The 18,482-nt window shown below is 42.5% G+C and overlaps 1 protein-coding gene across 2 annotated transcripts in view; it reads right to left on the bottom strand.

The window, feature by feature from the left end:
- The window catches only part of LOC136876357 (sodium-coupled monocarboxylate transporter 1), a 176,744-nt gene that overhangs the window by 9,759 nt on the left and 148,503 nt on the right, over positions 1-18,482 (bottom strand). Inside the window, exon 12 of one of the 2 annotated variants that reach the window (XM_067150234.2) lies at positions 7,188-7,366. The exons of the other annotated variant lie outside the window; for it this stretch is intronic. Within the exon in view, the coding sequence (XP_067006335.2) occupies positions 7,188-7,366 (179 nt within the window). The remainder of the gene's footprint in view (positions 1-7,187; positions 7,367-18,482) is intronic. 2 annotated transcript variants of the gene reach the window in all.

Genomic DNA, 18,482 nt, shown 5'->3' with positions numbered 1-18,482 from the left:
ATACCTACAAGATGTTTTTTTTAGCACATCGTATTTAATGTTATACTTTTCAAGAGCGGCTAATACTGTATGATACTCTGAATTCCTTGCAGTATAGTGCCAGAAAGTTACCCGAAGAACAAGATATGACACCTCACAGACTTGACATACATACTTGACCAAAAGCTCGACGGAAGAAAACCACGTGAAATTATGCGTTATGACATATCGATCCTTTCAGTCGTGGTGCTACTGTAGTTACCACATAAAGATTTTGCAATTTGTTTTACGTTGCATCGACACAGATAGTTCTTATGGCTGCAACGGGATAGGAAAGGGTGACAAGTGGGAAGGAAGTGGCCGGTGGGAAGGCAGTGGAAGGTACAGCCCCAGCATTTGCCTGGTGTGAAAATGGGAAACCATGGAAAACCACATTCAAGGCTGTCGAGAGGAGGGGAGAGGTCAAACCCACTATCTCCCGAATGCAAGCTCACGGCTGCGCGATCACATAAAGGAGAGGAATAAGTGTTATATTGAGATTGCCTGAAAACAAACTCTTGGATGACTCATAAATCACCTCTGTCCTCTTCTGAGTACATATACGCAGTGAGGATCTCATGCAACCTCACTGCAGTCAGATTGGTTCCCGGTAGCTCGTTTAACACAACACATTGCCACCAAAATGGCTGCAATGAGACAGAAACCCTTGGACATGTGCTCGGATTCTGTTGGAGCACTGATTTAATGTGCAACTACTGCCATCTCAGTGTAAGAACATCGATTCCTTAAGTCTTGAGACAACGTGGATGGGAGGTGCATGAGGAGGTTCAAAGCATCTCTACCAATGACTCAAATCAGAGAGCTGACATCATAGCCATCAACCAAAAGGACAGTAAAGCAATGGTTTTAGACCCTACCATTTGCTTTGAAAGAGACTCTAATCAAACTCAGGACGTGGGCCTAGAAAACAATCTATTTTGTACCATGCTCGCCTTACCTGTCAGCAATGTACAAGATACCCGTCGATCAGTGGATTATCAGAGTCCTGCTATACGGAGCAAGAGGCACCTCCCTAGTCAGAGCATGGTTGCCTAGTTGTACTTCCTCTTAAAACAATAATCACCACCACCACCTCCCTAGTCAGGCATCAACCATACTTCAAAATTTGAAAGTTCTATTCTGTAAAATAGAAAAAATGGTAATAGAGATTCTGAGGGACTCTCTCAACATTGTTTCAATCTACTGTGTACCTGAGAACTTCCCCACCTCTTCTGAAAGAAAAAATAAGACAATAACAGCATTAACAGTTATACATTTCTAATGTCCAGTGTTTGTAAATTTTATTGAAATTGTAACCTGATTGTATTCCAGATCTGAATGGTCAGCCTCATTGGGGGATGGAAGATATATTATTTCTTTAATAAATATCTCTCTCTCTCTCTCTCTCTCTCTCTCTATCTCTCAGTGTAATGTTTGTTGATAAGGAGCTTGGATCATCAGATTCTCTTTCCCACCGACTATGCAATATTAGGACTTTCGAGACCTAGACTTTCAGCCTCCTCTTTTACTTTTTCCCTCTTTCTTCAAGTGTTCATTCCTTCAAAAACCACAGGATGTTGCAATTTATAAACACAATCACAACAACCACCGCCAGACATTTGGATCATTACCAGGATGGTTGAACAATATTTCCATGTCAGCATTGATGGACTTGGTAATAGAAATCTAAATTCATGATTATCACTATTATTATCATTCTGAAGGTAACATTGTATCATGTATAATATTGAAAATGAGATTTTCTAGCATTTTTGTCATGTGCACTTTTCAGATTGAAATGAAACTTGTATTTCCGGAGGTATTTGGAAGTTTGTGAAGATTTTAATAATCATGTATAGTTCTGTTATTTTTCCTCATATGAAAAAATCATGCAAAACAAATAAGATCAGATTTATATTTTTCCTATTTTTCCTAAGATAGGACTCCCTCAAACAATGTACAGGTTACAGTAGGTGTACAAGAGGGAGGGGAAGGAAAGGGAGGAGTTGTAGAAGACAGGTGGTCTAATGTTCTAAGGGGAAGGAGATTGCAGGCCAAGGGCTCTATTCAGGATCAGAATTCAGGACAGGTGTCTGTGCGAAATCGGTACGAGTCACTCCAGGTAGAACAACAGAGGGAAGATGAGGGACAGGGAACTGTTGCTGAGATGCGTGGAAGTAGGAGGAAGGGAAAAGGTAGAAAAGGGAAATGTAGAGTAGAGGATAGGAAAAGACAGGTGGAACAGGGTCATGGGAAGGAGAAAAGGGAGGAGGAAGTAGCTTCTGCAGCTATCAGGAAAGATAGGGCTGACCAGGAGGGGAGGGGATCAAATGAGGTGGGTAGGGTTGAGGCTCTGGTCATGGGGGATTCCATCGTTAGACACGTGGGGAAAGTGTGTGGAGGAAAGGGAACCAGGGTAGAATGTTATCCAGGAATTAGGTTGAGGCAGATGTTGAGGAATGTAGAAGAGAGGGAGGAGGGGAAGGAGAAGGTGGTAGTGTTTCACGTTGGTACCAACAACGTAAGGCAAGCTGATATAAGTACCAACATAGTTGGAGATGTGTGGGATCTGGTAAATGCAGCACGGGTGAAGTTTAAGAAAGCGGAGATTGTTATTAGTGGAATACTGTGTAGGAGGGATACTGACTGGAGGGTGATTGGGGATTTAAATGAGACTATGGAGTGGGTATGTGGGAAACTGGGAGTGAAATTTCTAGATCCTAATGGGTGGGTAGGAGAAAGGGATCTGCGCTTGGATGGCCTTCATTTAAACCGCAGTGGTACGTATAAGTTAGGAAATTTGTTTGGAAGGGTAATAGGGAGGTACATTCAGGGAAACGGGATGGCCTAGGGAGCGGTGATAAGGGAACAGGGAACTGGAAATCAAGTAGGGATGACATAAAATTGTTAGTGTTGAACTGTAGAAGTATTGTAAAGAAAGGAATAGAATTAAGTAATTTAATAGATATATATTTACCAGATATTGTAATAGGAGTTGAATCACGGCTGAGAAATGATATAATGGATGCAGAAATTTTCTCACGGCACTGGAGTGTGTATCGTAGAGATAGGATAGGAAAGGTGGGAGGGGGAGTTTTCATTCTGGTGAAAGAAGAATTTGTAAGCTACGAAAAAGTTAAAGATGAGACACATGAAATTCTAGGTGTAAGGCAACTTGATATATTTGGAGTGTACAGATCGGGAAAGGGTAGCACTGATGCGGATTCGGAATTATTTGATAGGATAGTCAGCTATGTGGGAAACGACATGGAAAGAAATGTGATTGTAGCGGGAGATCTGAATTTGCCAGATGTCAATTGGGAAGGAAATGCGAACGACAGGAAGCATGACCAACAAATGGCAAATAAGTTAATATGGGAAGGACAGCTGATTCAGAAAGTGATGGAACCAACCAGAGGGAAAAATATTTTGGATGTGGTGCTGATAAAACCAGATGAGCTCTATAGGGAAACTGAAGTAATAGATGGTATTAGTGACCATGAAGCTGTTTTTGTGGTAGTTAAAAATAAATGTGATAGAAAGGAAGGTCTTAAAAGTAGGACTGTTAGACAGTACCATATGGCTGATAAAGCAGGTATGAGGCAGTTTCTAAAAAGTAACTATGATCGGTGGAAAACGGTAAATAAAAATGTAAACAGACTCTGGGATGGGTTTAAAGAAATTGTTGAGGAATGCGAAAACAGGTTTGTACCTTTAAGGGTGGTAAGGAATGGTAAAGACCCACCTTATTATAATAGAGAAATAAAGAGACTAAGAAGGAGGTGCAGACTGGAAAGAAATAGAGTTAGAAATGGCTGTGGAAGTAAGGAGAAATTGAAGGAACTTACTAGAAAATTGAATCTAGCAAAGAAGGCAGCTAAGGATAACATGATGGCAAGCATAATTGGCAGTCATACAAATTTTAGTGAAAAATGGAAGGGTATGTATAGGTATTTTAAGGCAGAAACAGGTTCCAAGAAGGACATTCCAGGAATAATTAATGAACAAGGGGAGTGTGTATGTGAGGATCTTCAAAAGGCAGAAGTATTCAGTCAGCAGTATGTAAAGATTGTTGGTTACAAGGATAATGTCAAGATAGAGGAAGAGACTAAGGCTAAAGAAGTAAGAAAATTTACGTATGATAACAATGACATTTACAATAAGATACAAAAGTTGAAAACTAGAAAAGCAGCTGGAATTGATCAGATTTCTGGGGATATACTAAAGACAATGGGTTGGGATATAGTACCATATCTGAAGTACTTATTTGATTATTGTTTGGCCGAAGGAGCTATACCAGATGAATGGAGAGTTGCTATAGTAGCCCCTGTGTATAAAGGAAAGGGTGATAGACATAAAGCTGAAAATTACAGGGCAGTAAGTTTGACATGCATTGTATGTAAGCTTTGGGAAGGCATTCTTTCTGATTATATTAGACATGTTTGTGAAATTAATAACTGGTTCGATAGAAGGCAATTCGGTTTTAGGAAAGGTTATTCCACTGAAGCTCAACTTGTAGGATTCCAGCAAGATATAGCAGATATCTTGGATTCTGGAGGTCAAATGGACTGTATCGCGATTGACATGTCTAAAGCATTTGATAGGGTGGATCATGGGAGACTACTGGCAAAAATGAGTGCAATTGGACTAGACAAAAGAGTGACTGAATGGGTTGCTATATTTCTAGAAAATAGATCTCAGAGAGTTAGAGTAGGTGAAGCTTTGTCTGACCCTGTAATAGTTGAGAGGGGAGTTCCTCAGGGCAGTGTTATCGGACCTTTATGTTTTCTTATATATATAAATGATATGAGTAAAGGAGTGGAATCGGAGGTAAGGCTTTTTGCGGTTGATGTTATTCTCTATAGAGTGATAAATAAGTTACAAGATTGTGAGCAACTGCAACGTGACCTTGAAAATATTGTGAGATGGACAGCAGGCAATGGTATGTTGATAAACGGGGCTAAAAGTCAGGTTGTGAGTTTCACAAATAGGAAAAGTCCTCTCAGTTTTAATTACTGCGTTGATGGGGTGAAAGTTCCTTTTGGGGATCATTGTAAGTATCTAGGTGTTAATATAAGGAAAGATCTTCACTGGGGTAATCACATAAATGGGATTGTAAATAAAGGGTACCGATCTCTGCACATGGTTATGAGGGTGTTTAGGGGTTGTAGTAAGGATGTAAAGGAGAGTGCATTAAGTCTCTGGTAAGACCCCAACTAGAGTATGGTTCCAGTGTATGGGACCCTCACCAGGATTACCTGATTCAAGAACTGGAAAAAATCCAAAGAAAAGCAGCTCGATTTGTTCTGGGTGATTTCCGACAAAAGAGTAGCGTTACAAAAATGTTGCAATGTTTGGGTTGGGAAGAATTGAGAGAAAGAAGAAGAGCTGCTCGACTAAGTGGTATGTTCCGAGCTGTCAGCGGAGAGATGGCGTGGAATGACATTAGTAGACGAATAAGTTTGAATGGCGTCTATAAAAGTAGGAAAGATCACAATATGAAGATAAAGTTGGAATTCAAGAGGACAAACTGGGGCAAATATTCATTTATAGGAAGGGGAGTTAGGGATTGGAATAACTTACCAAGGGAGATGTTCAATAAATTTCCAATTTCTTTGAAATCATTTCGGAAAAGGCTAGGAAAGCAACAGATAGGGAATCTGCCACCTGGGCGACTGCCCTAAATGCAGATCAGTATTGATTGATTGATTGATCTATGTGATATTTTTCGATGCACCTAATACCGGTATTAGTTGAAAAAATTCACATTTCATGCTTTTATCCCTTAATATCACTATGCCACTGAATACTAACTAAATTACACACAGCCTCGTGCACAATATGGCTATCCCTAAACTTAAATATCAAGTTTCGAGAAGTTCTCTTCAGTCTTTTCCATGTGATGTCACCGCAAACAAACAAACAATCAAACAAACAAAATTTGAAGGGAAGCTATTTTAAAATTGTTTTTTTTACAACTTGCTTTACGTTGCACTGACACGGACAAGCCTAGGAGTGGGAAGGAATCAGCTGTGACCTTAATTAAGGTACACCCCAGCATTTGCCTGGTGTGAAAATGGGAAACCACGGAAAACCATCTTCAGGGCAGCCAATAGACAGGCTCAAATCCACTACTTCTCAGATGCAAGCTCACAGCTGGGTGTCCCTAACCGCACGCCCAACTCGCCCGGTTTTTCGACTCTTATACACTTACGAAATATGAGGCCAAACTTTGAAGTGTACTAACAAAAACAGATGATGATAATGATAATGCTTGTTGTTTAAAAGGCCCTAACATCTGGGTCATCGTCTTTAAGGGTGCGAGGTAAAACAAAATGTAATAATAATTAAAATTATCCACTGCCTAGATTTTAAAACAAATGATGATGAAACCATGACTATGAATTTAAAATAATCAGTGGATCTAATTTGCAATGCCTTATTTCTTATAAAATGATATGAATATAAATTAACGTGAAATAAGGCATTGCTGTTGAAGTGAAGTCTTGTAGGCCTATATCATTCAAATTAAAAGTAAATAAAAAGAAAATTAAAGTACGCAAAGACAAGCTAAATCAGTGTCAATAGAATAAAAATGTTGTTTACAATAAAATAAAAATGATAAAAACAAATAGACAATTCAATTTTAAGCATGATAAAGCAGGCCACTAACCCTCATAAAATGGATGACGAGGTCTACTAACTGCTCATTGTCTCATAACAAAAACAGACAAAATTGTAGTTATATTTATATAGATTAGATATAGATAAAGCAAACTGTTATCTGATCTACAAACTAGAGGCTATCTAAGTAACTGACTATTAACAAATTATAGTTCTACGCAGGTACAATGAAGTCTTCGAATACAAAGAATGCAAAGCAAAGCAGTCATCTCCGTACAGGTCATGAAGGCCCTTGGAGAAGTAGAAGGTAAGGGCTTCCACTATCCGTAACCTCGGCACTTGGTGGGGTAGAATGGTTAGCTCTATGCCTGGCCGCCTTTGCCCCCAGGAATTAACTTGGTACTCATTTTTGATGTAGGCTGAGTGTATCTCAGGGCCATGTGCACCTCCAGAAGTGGAAATCTCATTTCTTAAATTTTACGACTTCCTGACAGGGATTCAAACCCACGCCCTTCCCCTTCGAATAAAGAAATAACAACATTTACCTGCCATCGGGAGGAGGACTTGCGATGGTCATGTTTTGGCTTGTGACATTGTAAGCACATCCCTCAACAGTGAATGGTTTAGTGGGAAAATTGACTCTGCCAGCTACGATGGCAATGTATGCGCCAAGGCTGGCCCAAGCAACAACGATAATTCCAGCGATCCCACCAGCCAGCATCCCCTGCCAAAGAGAAAAGCAAGTTAAAAACAATTAGTAAATTTCCATTGGCAGTGAAATAAAATAATGAAGTTAAACTAGTCAGTACTGTCAAATACCTTGGGTTGATTATAATCGATAGAAAGGTAAACTGGACAGACCATGTTTAATATATGATTAAAAATATTACATGAAGGTATTTTAAATAAACATTGTTATCTTATCCCCCAAGATCTTCTAACACTTACTACTCATTAGTTCATAGCCACACAGTGGTGGCGGGGTAGGGTGCTTTGTGGAAGAACAATACATTTTATTTCCATTTTAGCCACCTGAAATTTGAAATTGTTTAAAAAACAATTTGTATATGCTCTGTTGTCTTTTCAGCAAATTCTTTCCTGTAATTTTTTTAATTCACAAAATTATTTTTGGAAATATGCACAAAATGGTGTTCATCGCAATTAACTGATTTGTACAACACCACAGCAAGCAGTGGAGACTCGCCAGCAGTGTGTAACATATGCTGTGGGGCAGGGTAGCAGGGGTACATTTTTTCCAAGGTCATGGACACTGATGTATGATTCACCCGCTTGCCACGTGCATTCGTCACTCTGGCAGTCTCTTTAGTGTCTGTTAGTTTGGTAATGTGTAGTCAAATCCTAAATGATTTTTAATTGTATAATCACACCGTGCTTCTATTTAACTGTAATACATGCGTAATCATTGTTCCTTTGGTGAATGTTTTATTGTTTATTATTGAATCAAAATCTCAAAAAACTATTATTACTGCACTTAAGTTAGTAGACTCTCAATCTGTACCTCTCTGTCAAAATTTGCTCAGAGAGTATCAAAAGACTTATAATTTTGTAGCTATTTTTTCAGTTTAGATGTATTATCTCCCTCTCCCTGCTATATATCTCAAACCTGGGCACTTTTTGCTGTCTGTAAGTTGTTGCGCCCCCCCCCCCCCCTCTCCCGCCCCCCTTCCCATTTCTAATTCCCAATTGCTGCTACCACATACAATACTTAAATGTTATCTGGAGCCATTGTAAAAAGTCTGGGTTGAAGAGGTAATGGAAGTACAGAATACATAGAACTGTTGCTCCACTCCATTCTAATGTCTGCATCCAAATCTAAGATACAACTCCTCAGCATGAATACATAATTAAAACTTAATTCAATTCAACATAATACTACATGATCCTGGCAGCCATTCATACATAACTATACATGCAAATGATTTTGACTTGTACAATGTTCGCTCCTATAATAATGTTATGTGCCATGCAACTGCCAGGCCTCTGGAAGCACCTCTCTGACGTTTCCTGGAAGTGATAGGTGAGTCAAGCTGGGAACTCCTGGCCAGTCTGCGGGCATGTTTTTGATCTTGTCTGGAATCGAGCCAAGTGTGATAGTCAACAGGTGTATGTTCAAACTGGTCTGCATGGGGGTGCTGTGTGCAGTGACGGTGATACGTGCAAAGCAAACTGAAAGGTGAGACCTGTCAATCAAGATAATGGCAGGATCACCCATTCAAGTTGAGGACTGCCAGCTGAAGCCCTGAGGTGGGAACAAATGACTTTTGTAAATAACCACTAATTAGTGAAGTGTTGTCCTTCATTGTCAAGTGTAATTGCGCATGTGAGTGTAATGGGTCATTACTCGCAATTTACTAAAACAGCCAAGGCTTTATTTGTAGCAATATAGTACTCATCTCCTCTTTTGAATATGGCCACAGTTGGTGCTGTTTTAATCTCTTCAGGGAGGCTCTTGCATATCTGAACAGCAAACTTAAAAATATTTTTACCATATTATTGCTCCTTTCATGACAGGAAATTGGCATCTGTCAGGGCTGTGTACTGAGCCCTATTTTATTCAATATATATGGTGAATGAATAATGATGAAAGCAATGGAAAACTGGTAGGGTGGTATCAGAATAAGTGGAAAAATTATGAACAACCTGAGGTATGCTGCTGACACCACATTAAGTTGAAATGCTTAGTCTCCTTTGCAGAGTTGATAAGTTAGACAATGAAATGAACTTAAATATTAACAGAGAAAAGATCATCAACAGATCAAGACAGTTCTAAAATATGAAACAACTTGCAAGTGTTGGACCAATTTGTTTATCAAGGATCACTTATTACAAGTACAGGCAGCTGCACTGCTGAATTAAAAAGAAGAGTAGCTATTGCCAAAACTGGTATGGTGTAGCTTACAAGAATATGGAAGAGCCATAATATTACTATGATCCCTGAAATGAGACTGGTTAACACAGTGGTGTTTTCCATCTTCCCAGTGGTGGTGATTGGAGGAGTGGGAGGGGGGCGGTCGCGGCTCGCCCCTCATTTGTGGAGAAAAAATACATTTTTATTCCATTTTAGCTGCCTGAAATTAAGAATTATTTAAAAAAACAACGTGTACAAACCCTGCTGTCTCATCAGCTAATTATGTCCTTCAAATCCTTAAATTTGAAGAAAAATACTTAATGTAAATAGGTACAAAATGTCATTCGTCCTGATTCTTTCACCGCCACAGCGAGTAGTGGAGACTCGCATAGCAATGTGTAGCACGTTCAGTGAAGAAGGATAGCAGGGGCATATTTTTGGCAAGGTCTTTAACACTGAGGTATGATTCACCCGGTTGTAGCACACATTTTTCAGTATGGCAGTCTCACTCATTCAATGTGTTTGTCCAGTTCTAACTAGTGTATGTTACTTTGTTCGTGTATAGTCAAATAAATACTAAATGATTTTTAATTGCATAATCACGCCGTACTTCTATTCAATTATAATTGTCGCCTGTGGTGGTATGAGAACGGGAAAAAAGCATTGTGTTTCGTGAAATTATATTATTGAGTTCGGAAATGTAAACTATTTACCTTTTATTTTAAGAAAGCTCAAGAATAGAATTTGGACTCACGAATTTTTGAAAATCATTGATTATAGTGGGTATTTCTTAATATGTTGTTTTACCATTTTTTGGACAGATCAAGATATTATTTAGAACTGTAAATGAAAATTGCAAGATGCGAGAATTATTTTTGAAGTGATTTTTGTATTTAAATTTTATGCAGTGTTTTATTGAATTTTGAAAAGCTCATGTATCATTTAAATTAATTTCAAGAAGCGTGAAGGAAAGACATTATGAATGTTTTAATGTAACTTGAAGAATTTATTGGAAGTAATTCTTTTAATTATTGTGCAAAGAAGGTATTATCATTTTATATTCTGTACTTCAAGAACTGTAATATTGTGCTTTAAACGCGTGCGGTACATAACTTTTGGAACTGTAGGTACTGGAGAGTTTAGATGATGCAATTCCTCTTGCTTCAGCAAGTTAGGAAATGACCATATATGGTCATGTAATTGGGTTGGTCGGAATAACGACCTTTCCAATTGGGAATCTAGAGGAATTCGGTGTCCTATTGGTTGTTTGTGGTCGGTCCATTTCCGGCCCTTTCCCGGCTTCGCGTGTGTGATGGGATTCTGCCGCGTCATTTCCATCCGACCGCTCTGTGAGCGCTTCGCGCTCGAGGGCTCCCCTCGGGGAACCCTTCCCCTTCTTGGTAAGTGCTATTTCCATGTTTTTCTAGTATTTTGATTTTATTTAATTCCTTCTAGTGTTTCAGTATTTTCTCGTTTAATGTAATTTTCAATGTTTTAAATTCAACGTGTCAGAGTTTGCCCTAGATTCCCGTCGTCACTAATTTCAATTCGATATTAAACCTTGTATTTTACAAATTTACTTAAGTATTCCGATTATGTCTTCGTTTTGGTTTAGTGGATCTGTATCTTTTGTTAAAGTCAACACTGACTGACAGAGCAAATGCAACACCAAGAAGGAGTGGTCAGAACTTTATGCCAATTGCAGGGTAGACTGACGTCACTGAGGTATGCTCATGATGTGAAATGCGCCGCTGTGCTGCGCACGTAGCGAACGATAAATGGGACACGGCGTTGGCGAATGGCCCACTTCGTACCGTGATTTCTCAGCCGACAGTCATTGTAGAACGTGTTGTCGTGTGCCACAGGACACGTGTATAGCTAAGAATGCCAGGCCGCCATCAACGGAGGCATTTCCAGCAGACAGACGACTTTACGAGGGGTATGGTGATCGGGCTGAGAAGGGCAGGTTGGTCGCTTCGTCAAATCGCAGCCGATACCCATAGGGATGTGTCCACGGTGCAGCGCCTGTGGCGAAGATGGTTGGCGCAGGGACATGTGGCACGTGCGAGGGGTCCAGGCGCAGCCCGAGTGACGTCAGCACGCGAGGATCGGCGCATCCGCCGCCAAGCGGTGGCAGCCCCGCACGCCACGTCAACCGCCATTCTTCAGCATGTGCAAGACACCCTGGCTGTTCCAATATCGACCAGAACAATTTCCCGTCGATTGGTTGAAGGAGGCCTGCACTCCCGGCTCCGCTCAGAAGACTACCAATGACTCCACAGCATAGACGTGCACGCCTGGCATGGTGCCGGGCTAGAGCGACTTGGATGAGGGAATGGCGGAACGTCGTGTTCTCCGATGAGTCACGCTTCTGTTCTGTCAGTGATAGTCACCGCAGACGAGTGTGGCGTCGGCGTGGAGAAAGGTCAAATCCGGCCGTAACTGTGGAGCGCCCTACCGCTAGACAACGCGGCATCATGGTTTGGGGCGCTATTGCGTATGATTCCACGTCACCTCTAGTGCGTATTCAAGGCACGTTAAATGCCTACCGCTACGTGCAGCATGTGCTGCGGCCGGTGGCACTCCCGTACCTTCAGAGGCTGCCCAATGCTCAGTTTCAGCAGGATAATGCCCGCCCACACACTGCTCGCATCTCCCAACAGGCTCTACGAGGTGTACAGATGCTTCCGTGGCCAGCGTACTCTCCGGATCTCTCACCAATCGAACACGTGTGGGATCTCATTGGACGCCGTTTGCAAACTCTGCCCCAGCCTCGTACGGACGACCAACTGTGGCAAATGGTTGACAGAGAATGGAGAACCATCCCGCAGGACACCATCCGCACTCTTATTGACTCTGTACCTCGACGTGTTTCTGCGTGCATCACCGCTCGCGGTGGTCCTACATCCTACTGAGTCGATGCCGTGCGCATTGTGTAACCTGCATATCGGTTTGAAATAAACATCAATTATTCGTCCGTGCCGTCTCTGTTTTTTCCACAACTTTCATCCCTTTCGAACCACTCCTCCTTGGTGTTGCATTGTCACTGTCAGTCAGTGTATTTAAACATCCTTGGTTTGTGAGTTAAGTTTCAGCTGCTCTGCATTTATTAATTTTGTTTCTTGTAATTTTTCATTTGTTCAGTTTAATTATATTTGGTTGATTGTGAACCTTTTCTTCCCCATAACAGCATACCTTCCTATGGACCTCAATAGGGCTCCAACACGTTCCAAAATCCTTCCTTAGTTGTCGTTTATTAGGCCTGTAAGTTGTTTCCCTTGCATATGGTTTGATTTTGCGTATTGAGAAATTTACTGTCACGTTTTCAACCTTAGGTGTGAAATCGCTGCTACTGTGTCATTTTCCTTATTTATTTTATTATTATTTGTGTAGACGCCGCAACATTGGGATTTTCCTATTTTTCCTATTCATATTATTAAGTGAAAATATTATTATTTTCCGAGTTCATTTTCTTTATTACTGGTTTTATTATTATTATTATTATTATTAGTTCGTGTATGTGCAAATCTCGAGAGGTGCTACATATATAGTCAAATAAATAATAAATGATTTTTAATTGCATAATCACGCCGTACTTCTATTTCCCATGCAACGGCGTGCCGGTGCTCTTTTCTTTCAATGTATGAAGTTGTTCTCCAGTAAAAGAATGAAAATTGCGCTCGTATTCGGTAAAGGGAAGTGTTGTGCTTTGTTACGAGTCGGTTAATCAATAGTCACCGCTTGATTGTTGACAAGGTGTATGTTTGAAGTTCGCCGCGTGTTCCAGCTATCACAATGGCATACCGTAAGAGGTAAGATTCGCCATATAATTTTATGATTTATAAATAATTAATCTCTTTTAGGAAATCCAGGAAGTAAATTCATCAGAGTTTGAATGTAGCACGATTCCTTTTACAATTAATAACTCGTGGGCGAGTGAGATCCACACATTCCCGGCGTTGCATATTCGCAACGCTAGGCGGATTCGTTGTCAAATCACTTCATTGTGTACCAATGTTGCTTCTACAGTTCACCCTATCTTCCCACTAGATCTGGTCAAGAGATTTTCCAAGGCAGATAAGAAAGTCGTCATTGTAGAACGCCCTGCACTATTTGGAATTTATACCGGGTAATACATTTATGGGAGGAACAGATCTCATGGACGAGAATGTCAACAGATTCCGCGTGGCGATTAGGAGCAAAATATGGTGGTGGGCAATTTTTTCCTGAATTTTAGCCGTCAGCCTGCAAAATGCTTGGTACCTCCAAATACAGTAGAGACAATGCGCGACACTTACGGATTTAGCCTTGTTAAAATGGGAGACAATTCGACGGTGGCGCTCCTAGTGACTTGACCTGAAAAGTCGCGCTAAATTCAAATATCAATGGAAATGCATATACGAAAATGGATCAATAAATTACGTCTAGAAAGAAAGTATTATTGAGATATTAACTTCGAAGTTGCTAAAGCAATTCTGGATAAATGAATGAAGAATTATTTAAAAGGTTATTATTTAAAGACTGAAATTAGACATATAAACGAGATGGGAAATGGACTGCTGTGAAATGGCTTGATCTTTCATTTATGCATTACTTTTTATGCTTTAGCATTCCTGCCTGAACTTTTACGGTTAGATGTCTTTTTTCTCATTTAAAAAACATTGTATCATCACATTAAGACACTTGTCAATAAAAATATCGGCACATGTCTTACACACATGATGCAGTGAATTAACATTTAAAAGCTGGACAATTTTCCTCTTAACATGAAGCCTACTAACAGAAAGAAAATCTACAAAATCCCGGCTTTAATCTGAGAAGAGGGATAAAAGAAACAAAAGTATGAAAATGTTGTCGATAGTGATGCTTTGAGAAATATTTACGTACAATTAGAGTAAAAATGTAACACACCCTTGGCTGTATAGTCGAGGATTTTTAAAGTCGCTGGTCTGGAAATGATCTGAACAAATCTTATAATTCTGATATAAGCGTAACGTCCCTTTTTTCTTGTACACCTTATCCAAATCACTTCTGTGACATTTTAAAACCCACAGATCACACCTACAACACATCGGTATTGAAGATTAACTGCTGCACTATACAATAAAATATGCGTATTATATTTTAAGCCAGTTAAAATATGGGTGGAGCAGGTCAGAAGATTATGAAGTACTATAAAAATCTCTTTGTCACTGGAAGAATATATATGCAAACACAATATTACTTACATTTTCTTGTCACGCGGCAAACGGAAGAAAGACCGCGCATTCGTCTCTACTTCACAGTTACTGCAGACAGACACAGCACATACCTTTCCCCTCATGTGGAGCGGAGATATCAAGGAATGACACACGCTACTATTTAATTATTTCAACTCATTGAAAACGCATAAATAACAAAAAACATCGCACACAAATACACGTGCTCTTATGACAGAATCAGTAGTTCTCAGGTCTACTCGCTAGAGAGAGCTCTAATAGCTGTCCCTCGATATCTCGCTGAGTTTCGCGTATTGTCTCTACTGTATTTGGAACCTCAGCAACATGTCACGGCCTAAAATGACGCAGCTCCAGTTCAAGCGGGAAGTCACGCAATACTACGTCAAATCCTACGGCGCGGTGCCAAGGGGAGCGGGACGTCCATCGCTCTCGCGCGCGGGGGAAGGTCGCGTACATGAAGTTGTACGGTACGACGGGCGAGACCACCTTGTGATGTATATCCCATACAATAAAAGAAGACGATGTGCATATGAGAAATGCTCTAGCATAGTCCGTACAGCGTGTGTAAAGTGTAACGTTGGGCTCTGCATAAGTTGCTTCATTCCGTTCCACACAAAGGGATATACAGATCAGTGAGTCTTCAGAGAAACCCACAGCAAATGATCACACCAGTAAACTGAAGAACTCTGAACAACCGTCGGTTTTCAATATACACTGACTGACAGAGCAAATGCAACACCAAGAAGGAGTGGTTCGAAAGGGATGATAGTTGGGGAAAAAACAGAGACGGCACGGACGAATAATTGATGTTTATTTCAAACCGATATGCAGGTTACACAATGCGCACGGCATCGACTCAGTAGGATGTAGGACCACCGCGAGCGGCGATGCACGCAGAAACACGTCGAGGTACAGAGTCAATAAGAGTGCGGATGGTGTCCTGAGGGATGGTTCTCCATTCTCTGTCAACCATTTGCCACAGTTGGTCGTCCGTACGAGGCTGGGGCAGAGTTTGCAAACGGCGTCCAATGAGATCCCACACGTGTTCGATTGGTGAGAGATCCGGAGAGTACGCTGGCCACGGAAGCATCTGTACACCTCGTAGAGCCTGTTGGGAGATGCGAGCAGTGTGTGGGCGGGCATTATCCTGCTGAAACAGAGCATTGGGCAGCCCCTGAAGGTACGGGAGTGCCACCGGCCGTAGCACATGCTGCACGTAGCGGTGGGCATTTAACGTGCCTTGAATACGCACTAGAGGTGACGTGGAATCATACGCAATAGCGTCCCAAACCATGATGCCGCGTTGTCTAGCGGTAGGGCGCTCCACAGTTACTGCCGGATTTGACCTTTCTCCACGCCGACGCCACACTCGTCTGCGGTGACTATCACTGACAGAACAGAAGCGTGACTCATCGGAGAACACGACGTTCCGCCATTCCCTCATCCAAGTCGCTCTAGCCCGGCACCATGCCAGGCGTGCACGTCTATGCTGTGGAGTCATTGGTAGTCTTCTGAGCGGACGCCGGGAGTGCAGGCCTCCTTCAACCAATCGACGGGAAATTATTCTGGTCGATATTGGAACAGCCAGGGTGTCTTGCACATGCTGAAGAATGGCGGTTGACGTGGCGTGCGGGGCTGCCACCGCTTGGCGGCGGATGCGCCGATCCTCGCGTGCTGACGTCACTCGGGCTGCGCCTGGAACCCTCGCACGTGCCACATGTCCCTGCGCCAACCATCTTCGCCACAGGCGCTGCACCGTGGACACATCCCTATGGGTATCGGCTGCGATTTGACGAAGCGACCAACCTGCCCTTCTCAGCCCGATCACCATACCCCTCGTAAAGTCGTCTGTCTGCTGGAAATGCCTCCGTTGACGGCGGCCTGGCATTCTTAGCTATACACGTGTCCTGTGGCACACGACAACACGTTCTACAATGACTGTCGGCTGAGAAATCACGGTACGAAGTGGGCCATTCGCCAACGCCGTGTCCCATTTATCGTTAGCTACGTGCGCAGCACAGCGGCGCATTTCACATCATGAGCATACCTCAGTGACGTCAGTCTACCCTGCAATTGGCATAAAGTTCTGACCACTCCTTCTTGGTGTTGCATTTGCTCTGTCAGTCAGTGTATATATATAATAGGTACTGTAAATAATGTCTTATATATATATATATACGGTGATCAAAATACGTATATTTATTGGAAAATTACACTGACTGACAGAGCAAATGCAACACCAAGAAGGAGTGGTCAGAACTTTATGCCAATTGCAGGGTAGACTGACGTCACTGAGGTATGCTCATGATGTGAAATGCGCCGCTGTGCTGCGCACGTAGCGAACGATAAATGGGACACGGCGTTGGCGAATGGCCCACTTCGTACCGTGATTTCTCAGCCGACAGTCATTGTAGAACGTGTTGTCGTGTGCCACAGGACACGTGTATAGCTAAGAATGCCAGGCCGCCGTCAACGGAGGCATTTCCAGCAGACAGACGACTTTACGAGGGGTATGGTGATCGGGCTGAGAAGGGCAGGTTGGTCGCTTCGTCAAATCGCAGCCGATACCCATAGGGATGTGTCCACGGTGCAGCGCCTGTGGCGAAGATGGTTGGCGCAGGGACATGTGGCACGTGCGAGGGTTCCAGGCGCAGCCCGAGTGACGTCAGCACGCGAGGATCGGCGCATCCGCCGCCAAGCGGTGGCAGCCCCGCACGCCACGTCAACCGCCATTCTTCAGCATGTGCAAGACACCCTGGCTGTTCCAATATCGACCAGAATAATTTCCCGTCGATTGGTTGAAGGAGGCCTGCACTCCCGGCGTCCGCTCAGAAGACTACCAATGACTCCACAGCATAGACGTGCACGCCTGGCATGGTGCCGGGCTAGAGCGACTTGGATGAGGGAATGGCGGAACGTCGTGTTCTCCGATGAGTCACGCTTCTGTTCTGTCAGTGATAGTCACCGCAGACGAGTGTGGCGTCGGCGTGGAGAAAGGTCAAATCCGGCAGTAACTGTGGAGCGCCCTACCGCTAGACAACGCGGCATCATGGTTTGGGACGCTATTGCGTATGATTCCACGTCACCTCTAGTGCGTATTCAAGGCACGTTAAATGCCCACCGCTACGTGCAGCATGTGCTACGGCCGGTGGCACTCCCGTACCTTCAGGGGCTGCCCAATGCTCTGTTTCAGCAGGATAATGCCCGCCCACACACTGCTCGCATCTCCCAACAGGCTCTACGAGGTGTACAGATGCTTCCGTGGCCAGCGTACTCTCCGGATCTCTCACCAATCGAACACGTGTGGGATCTCATTGTACGCCGTTTGCAAACTCTGCCCCAGCCTCGTACGGACGACCAACTGTGGCAAATGGTTGACAGAGAATGGAGAACCATCCCTCAGGACACCATCCGCACTCTTATTGACTGTGTACCTCGACGTGTTTCTGCGTGCATCGCCGCTCGCGGTGGTCCTACATCCTACTGAGTCGATGCCGTGCGCATTGTGTAACCTGCATATCGGTTTGAAATAAACATCAATTATTCGTCCGTGCCGTCTCTGTTTTTTCCCCAACTTTCATCCCTTTCGAACCACTCCTTCTTGGTGTTGCATTTGCTCTATCAGTCAGTGTATATATACTGTAAATAATGTCTTATTGTATATAAACTATTTTATTTTCTCTCTTAATAATCAACTCAACAGTAACTTACATCTTCTTCTCCACGCTCATTGCCCTCTTACTTTCATTATT

Source organism: Anabrus simplex, chromosome 6, assembly GCF_040414725.1.
Source record: "Anabrus simplex isolate iqAnaSimp1 chromosome 6, ASM4041472v1, whole genome shotgun sequence".
In the NCBI taxonomy this organism is placed as follows: domain Eukaryota; kingdom Metazoa; phylum Arthropoda; class Insecta; order Orthoptera; family Tettigoniidae; genus Anabrus; species Anabrus simplex.
Note: the sequence above shows the minus strand (reverse complement) of the source record. Positions and strands in the feature narration are given on the sequence as shown.